At 43.4% G+C, this 8,375-nt stretch overlaps 1 protein-coding gene across 1 annotated transcript; it reads left to right on the forward strand.

The window, feature by feature from the left end:
• Positions 1-3,008: 3,008 nt before the first annotated feature.
• LOC310775347 (acidic leucine-rich nuclear phosphoprotein 32 family member A-like) lies at positions 3,009-3,491 on the forward strand (the record flags this gene model as incomplete). The annotated part of the gene is made up of 1 exon (XM_083635496.1): positions 3,009-3,491. The coding sequence occupies one exon, from the start codon at positions 3,009-3,011 to the stop codon at positions 3,489-3,491; it is 483 nt and encodes a 160-aa protein (XP_083491622.1).
• Between the last annotated feature and the right edge of the window lie 4,884 nt (positions 3,492-8,375).

Raw genomic sequence — 8,375 nt, forward strand, 5'->3', positions numbered from 1 at the left:
AGGGCGGGGCCTTGAAGGGCAGGGCCTTGAAGGGCGGGGCCTTGAAGGGCGGGGCCTTCAACGGATAAACAGCTCCGGCGGTGGGATCACGACGGGAGGGTGGGCGTCTCATCTCCACGAGACTTGCCCCCCCCCCCCGTATTGAAGGAGGCCCATCAACAACAACGAGCCAGGAGGGAAACGCCACAATAGCTCTTTTTGACAACTCGGGGATGAATATGTTCACTGTTTGATTCCCGCACGCACACACTATACACACATTGTCATACATGTGGTGGATGTCCACCGTCAGACACACACACACACACACACACACACACACGCTCTAGTATACGGCTGCAGAAGAGGAGCCATGTTCTCCGTTTGTACGCCACCCGGCCCAGCAGAATGGCTTTCTTTCTCTCCTCATGCCCCGCCCCCTTTATCTGCCTTCTCTTTCAGCACCATCAGCGCTGTCCACCGTTTTAATGGCGTTTGTGCTCACAAAGACGTGACAATGCCCCCCATTATTTGGCCAAGTCGCAGGGCTGTTGGCCGTATATACATGGCATGTTTGTGTGTTTATGTGTGTGTGTGTGTGCATGCGTGTGCTTCCATGCACTGGTCGAGCTCGAGCTGGAATGGCCAATGTCAAAGCAGTGCGAATAGATCCGTCTGTCTTTCTGTGTCCATGTCGACAGCCGATCTGCTGTTCATTCTGTCGCCTCCATCTCAACATGACTCTGTGCTGCAGCTCTCCACCCAAAACCTACACTCTACTCGGATGACTTTTGGATGACTCTGTCGACGCCGGTGTTGTTTAACATTTGTCATTAAAAGCGGCACTGCATCTCTGCAACCGAGACGCTGTGTCATGACTTGCATTGCCTCCCCTCCCCTCTCCGTGCTCCATGCTGGGTGGAAGAAGCTGACACCATCGGGGAAGAAGGAAGGAGGGGAAAGCCCCGGAGTTGATATTTACACCTGCGCTCGCATGGCGGGCAAAGCCAGCGGCAGCACTGTCTGCCTGCCTGCCCACACCTAGCCTAATACAGCTAGGCTACAGCTAGGCTGCAGAATACAGATAGGCTACAGCACGGCTACAGAATACAGCTAGGCTGCAGAATACAGCTAGGTTACAGCACGGCTGCAGAATACAGCTAGGCTACAGCACGGCTACAGAATACAGCTAGGCTACAGAATACAGCTAGGCTACAGCACGGCTACAGAATACAGCACGGCTACAGAATACAGCTAGGCTACAGAATACAGCTAGGCTACAGAATACAGCTAGGCTACAGAATACAGCTAGGCTACAGCACGGCTACAGAATACAGCTAGGCTACAGAATACAGCTAGGCTACAGAATACAGCTAGGCTACAGCACGGCTACAGAATACAGCTAGGCTACAGCACGGCTACAGAATACAGCTAGGCTACAGCACGGCTACAGAATACAGCACGGCTGCAGAATACAGCTACTGTAAGCTGCAGAATACAGCTAGGCTACAGCACGGCTACAGAATACAGCTAGGCTACAGAATACCGAGACGCTGAATACAGCTACTGTAAGCTGCAGAATACAGCTAGGCTACAGCACGGCTGCTGAGACAATAGAAACACAAAGAGACAGGTCAGAGCTCAGGCTGAGCCAGGCTAAACCACTCACCCCCTTCCCCTCCCCTCCATCTTACCCACCGTCTCTCCTCCCTGTAGAATACTGCCACAGCAGCCTTTGAGCTGAAATTAACGTTTTTACCACTACAAAGACAGATACAGTGTAACCAGCATTGTCATTTGCATGATAATGGAGACATGGATATAATGGACCAGGACCCGGTAGTGGTAGCTGTAAGGCCGTAGCGCTCGTTTAGGAGTTGAGTAACTGGCGCAGCGTGTAATTCCTCCATGTAACAGATGTTAGTAATTGAATGTCAGTATGCCCAAGTAGAGGTTTCAGGTAATAATAGTTGTTTTTTTGTGAGCTATTAAATATTGTGCTTATGTATATGATGACCACCTCTACTGAATGCATCTCTCCGCTATATCTTCAGACACTGGAATTACAGTGATGGACACAGCAACAAGAGAAACCATTGAGCAGCAAATTCATGATTGCCTGACATAATGTTGCTGTTCATTTTAAAGGTGGACAGATGATAGTGGAGCAGATTAAATGCATTTTTAATGTAAAAAAAAACACATCACAAGTGGAAAGAAGTATCAAATTACAATTACTGTACAGTACAAAATTGGCACAAATACTCCTTGGGGATTGTTGTTTTAATAAAAAACTATTCTCCACACAAAAATCAAGGCTTTTCGAAGATGTCCACCACCCCGGAAATAGTTATTTGGGGGTAACTTTGTGTAGAATTGTCCAATATGAATTATCTTGCTATCAAACCATACATTTATGACCACAGAGAAGCCAGATTTATACCACATAAAATTCATAATGGCTGCCTTTTTAAACGATGGCTGCCATTTCAGCCATTTTTACCATAGAATTTCACTGTCCAGGGTGATTTTGATGATTCTGGTGTCAAAGGACAGGTTTTGAACTATGGTTAGGTTCTCCTTCTGCCATTTACTCTGCATGGTTTTTAGAGTAATGCGATTAGAAATGCTTGACAGAAAATGTACATTTTATTTGCACGAAGAGCGATTACTAGGAGTGACATCACTGATGACATCACTCAGACATCACAATCACTCAAGTGACATTACTGATGACATTACAATTGGCGTGAGTGACATCACAATTGCTCGAGTGACATCACTGATGACATTACAATTGCTCAAGTCAGAGTTTACTGTACTGTACATCATTTCTAGTAAATGTTTTGCTAAAATAATCTTTATATTCTTCACATTAGGCTACTTTAAAACAAATATCCAGTAAATAGCAGGAGATATAAAAAGGATTTATGATGTATAATTTTGAATCTTTCATAGTAAGAGAAGAGAGAAGGAGAAGAAGAAACTAGTTTGCGCCTACAGAGATCCGACACAGAAATTAGCGGAAAATGGACATGAAAAGGCGAGTGTCCTTGGAGCTGCGGAACACGTCGCCGGTGGATGTCCAGGAGTTGGTTCTGAATGACTGTCGATCCAGTGAGGGAAAAATTGAGGGAATCACAGAGCAGTTTGTAAACCTGGAGCTGCTCAGCCTCATCAACGTCGTCGGCCTGGTCAGCGTATCGGATATACCCAAATTGGAAAAACTCAAAAAGTTGGAGTTGAGTGACAATAGGATATCGGGGGGTCTGGAGGTCCTGGCAGAGCGGTTGGTGAACCTAATGCACCTCAACCTCAGCTCGAACAATATCAAAGACATCAGCACCCTGGAGCCCCTGAAAAACCTTCCCCAGCTGAAGAGCCTAGACCTGTTCAACTGTGAGGTGACCAACCTGGCCGGCTACAGAGAGTCCATCTTCAAGCTCCTCCCACAGCTCACCTACCTGGACGGATACAACATCGATGACAGCAAGGCCTTGGACTCTGACTGAGAGGGAGACGGAGTCAAGGACGAGGACGACGATGGTGAGAGTTCGGCTCCAAGCGGCCCGCCAACACACTCGAGTACCCGAAAAAAGACCCAACCTGAGACCATCTGAGCTCGTTTCCTTGTGACTAAACGACAAACTAGAAAAGATAGATTTAGCATTGATAGCTTTTAGATAGATTGCTTTTCTTGTCTTGCCTCTGAACCTGGGCGGTCGCAAATCCTCCCCTCTCCAAGCCAGTGCTTGAAATAGCCAGGCTTTATTGTGTTTTTATCCTCGGTGATTGTCTGTACCCTGTATCTTTGTTGACATTTCACCAAATAAATAAATCAAAAAAAAAGTAAAACCTGTCATTTGACACAAGCATCATAACCGCCCTGGACAGTGAAATTCTATCGTAAAAATGACAAATGGCAGCCATATTTTTAAAAAGCAGCCATATTTTGATTTACATGGATTAAATCTGGCTTCTCTGTGGTCATAAATGTATGGTTTGATAGAAAGAGCGTTCATAATGGACAATTCTACACAAAGTTGCTTTCAAAATAGTATTTCTGGGCTGGAAATGGTGGCCATCTTGGAAAAATCTTGATTTATTTATTTTTCCATGGCTAATAGGTTTGATCAAGGGAGTATTTGTGCCAATTTTGGTGCTTCTTTCCAGATGTGAACGAGTTTTCTTTAATCTGTTTCAGTATGATGGAAAGAGACAGAGATGAGGGAGGATGAGCGCAAAGGAGGCCAGGTTGCCTGCGAGGCAGTCAGTGGCCCGAACGTTAACAGAGAGAGAGAGAGGGAGAAGCTAGTTGGGCTCACCCCTGTACAGTAATTTACTTTGCATATGGCGCCTTAGCAGACACGATTCTAAATTTCCAACTGGGAGGCATCAGTGGAGGAATCACTGTCTTCAAAAGACGGGCTGCCAGTCATGCTCCCCCCGTAGCCGGAGATCTGAGCGTGCGGTGATAACCCGCGACATCTTTCTGGAAAAACGGGGAGTCGATCAGCTTTGATGGAGCACATCCGCCATGACAGGCTACTGAAGAGCTCACTAATGAACTGGGGGGGGCATCGCTTAGCATGACAGCACGGAGGGGGTGAGGGGTGCTGGGGTGGGGGATGGATGGACGGAATAGGAAGGTGAGAGGGAGAGAAATAAGGTGAGAGCCAGCACCCAAACAGCTGGACAAAAGGGTGGAGGGGATGGATGATAGAGATTATTGCATTGTCTGGGAAAAGGGCATCCAACACAACACCCCCCACACACACACACACACACACACACACACACACACATACGACAACTCTGCCTCAGATGGTTGGTGGTAATTAAATATTCATAAGAGGGTGTCCAATCCTGGAGCTCATCGGGCGGTTTTTCTCCTCACAGGCCAGGAAGTGGAATTGGATTGTGGCGAGGTGTGTGTTGTGTGTGTGTGTGTGTGGGGGGGGGGGGTTCAAAGGTTACAGAATCTGTATGATGTCACCTTATATCCTTGCGCCTCCCATCAGAAAACAGTGCCTCGCTCGCCACGCGCTAAGAAATCCCGGATTGTCTGTGGTGGCCTCAAACTGTTGAGACAGGCAAACTGGCTTGTTGCAGCATTGGCCCAAGCTTGATCAGTCACATGTAATCACATCATATTTCACTCAAGCTCCTACTGTAAGTAAAGTAACTAAGTAAGGGCTAAACTTTCACACATACACCTTGTACACAGTCTTCCAACCTTGCAAACACAATGCTGCATCTCTAAAGAGAGAAGCTCACACACACATGCTCGCTCTGACACACAAACGCACAACATACACACACACACACTATTGAGACGTATGGCCGTTTCAACAAAATGCACAACTTTTTGTTCATCTCAAGGACTTGTGAGGGCCCCAGTGAACTGAGAGGCCGTATTGATTTTGCCTCTTTTCATGCCGTGACTCTGGGATTACCCATTTTCTCATTCATTTTTAAAGACAACTCGTGAGATTCTTCCCCCTTTCTCTGTGTTTTTTCCTTTTACCGTCACTCCCCCTTTCCCCCCCCCACCGGCACAGCGGTTCTGCCGCAGCCAAGTCCCTCCTTGACCCTGAAAATTGTAATTCAGCTATAGATCACAGCTGCTGAATATTAGGGCTTACAAAAGCAGTTAAATAAAATATGTTGAAATCGTCCAATCCCAGAGGCCACGGCAGAAATTCTAATCAGGTGAGAGAGAGGGGAAGGAGTCAGTGGGGAGAATCGTCTGAATCTACCGGGCAAGAGTGAAGAGCTGACCCAGAGACGGGCTTGAACCCAAATCATAGCAATCATAAGGCTGTGTGAAGTTCTGCGGGCCATGGGGTCCTGGAACGGGAAACTTAAGCTATATCATATGTATCATTCTTCTTAAACTCAAAGATTAGATTAAAGCAGGAGGATAAACTATGACCTATCCATAGTCTATTTAAAAGGAAAATCAACCCCAGATTACAACAGCATTTGCATTCATTACTTAACCCTTGTACCCTGCTGCCGCGGAATCCTCAATTTAATCTTGGTCCATCTGATGGACCTTAACGAGAATACTGTACTAATTTATAAATATTAATTTAAATTTTTAAATTTTTGACTGTTTATAATTCATTGGTAACTTCTTCCCTAATACCTCATACCAACATTTCATACCTATTCGAATTTTAACCCCTCAAATGCCAGTGTACAGTAAGTACAGTAAAAAAAAAAAAAGTACATAAAAAAAAAAGTGTTTTTTTTTTCCATTTCAATAAAGACAAACTGGCTTTGGGTCTGATATTATGGGCAGGTTGGGGTCTTTTACAAAAGTCACCACTGCAAGATGCCTAGTATCAAAGATTTGCAGGCATGATGTCACAATAGCTATGACATCACTAGCCTATGACATCATCAGTGATGTCATGAGATGATTTTTTGTCAATATGTCACTGATGACATTACTGATGATGTCAGTGGGTTTTTGTATTTTTTGTGATTTTTTGTAAAAATCCAAAAAGCGCATGTTTTGGACTTCCAGCCATTTTCCCCCAAAAACACAAACGAGCTTTAGTCCAGCATCTATCCTGGTCTAAAGGCTTCAAATCAGTAGTGTGGACTGTCAAATTCAGTTTTCTAATATTTTCCCATCTTTGGCATAGGAATCCGTTTTTTTTACATTTCATGTAAACTGTATGGAATTGATTGCTATGCCAAAACTGGGGGAAAATGGGGAAATAGGCAAACACATTAGAAACTACAATTTTAACCGCTTGAGTCAAGGTGAGATGTGTAACATCAAGGAAATAATGATTTTTTGAAAAATTTGCTGTAAGTAAAAAAAAAATGTTCTTTTTGTGCAAAATTAACATTGAAATCAATGGGACAACTATGCAATGGACTTTGAGACCATGTAACTCCCCCAAAATTTCTACCAACTCCAAGGTTAGATATTAAGGTCAAAGTTCAAGGTATTTGGTCCAGGATGCCCGCTGAAATAAATTAATTTTGTAAAAGTTTGCTGGGAGTACCAATAGAGTGGTTTCAATGGAAGTCAATGGGTCCATCAGATGGACCAAGAGTAAATTGAGGAGTATTTTTGAAAATAGGTCTTAGGATCGTATAAAGATGATAACTATGATTGATTTTTGTCAAATAACCCAAAAAAAATACCTAGCCTTAATTTAAGACCATATACTCAAAAAATTTCGAAACGGCCCATACGCGAATGCAGGAAAAGTCCATCAGATGGACTAGGAGGGTACAAGGGATCTCAGCCAGCTCAATGAACAGTAGGTTCCAGAAACCTGATTCTATAGCCCCTTTTAACGGGGGCCAATGATTCCAATCATGGAAGTTGGAAACCCTCATTACTGTTTTGCTTGCACCTGTGTTTACCCTGCCTTTTCGACACAAAATGGCCCCCGTGAAAAGGATCTATTGAAAGATCCTTTCTGAAGCATGCACATAAGCTAATTCACTTATAGTGATCAATACTCCGCTTGCAGTGATCATTTTGGGCCTTGTCACACCTGAGAAGAATGGAAAAACACTGGCTGAGGTGCTGAGGTAAGTAGATGCCCTCTCGGTCATTCTCTTGACCCTTGACCTTTGTTGATGGTGAGAAAGCCAGAACTGCCGTCTGACAAACGTGAGGGGAAGCTCATCATTTGTGTCATGGTGAGGAATTCTTGGCAGGAAGATCCTTTCACCTTGTTTGTCCCTATAGAAATCTCACATTCAACCACCTTGTCCATCATCTGCACCACCACCATCCAGGTGTATTTATTTATTTATTTATTTATTTATTTATTTATTCATGAATTTGTTTGTTTCAATTCTTAGCTTTTACACCCAAACAATGTGGGTTCATTGATAGAGCCAACTGTAGTGAACCAGAAAAAAAAACTTTCCTATAGAAGGAAGGTCAGAAGTTTTTTTTTTTTTTTTTTTACAATTTTATTTTCCTTTTTCACAAACATACAGTTGTAAAACATTCAGTTGTCACAGTCTTGATTCATTTGCATGTTCATTAATTTCACCCTTAATCCCCCCCCCACCCCAACCCCTATACATACATTGAGTTAAAGTAAATTAAAGAATAATACACTCACACAAAATTATATTAGTTACATTTGTCTTAACTTCACATTTTCCCTTTTTTCTTTCTTCTTTTATTTCACCTCACCAGATATTCCTTAGCTAAATAAACAAAACAAAAGGTCAGAAGGTTTTAATCATCTTTTAGACATGCCATGTAATTTCACATACAACATATAATCTATTTATGGTTTTCCTATTAAGGTAAAGAAATAAAATAATAATAAAGAATGGGAATCACCTGAAAGACATAATATCTAGTAATCCACACCATATTATTATTATCCATAATTAGTGTCAAT

Source organism: Poromitra crassiceps (genome assembly GCF_964638095.1).
Source record: "Poromitra crassiceps genome assembly, chromosome: 4".
NCBI classification, from domain to species: domain Eukaryota; kingdom Metazoa; phylum Chordata; class Actinopteri; order Beryciformes; family Melamphaidae; genus Poromitra; species Poromitra crassiceps.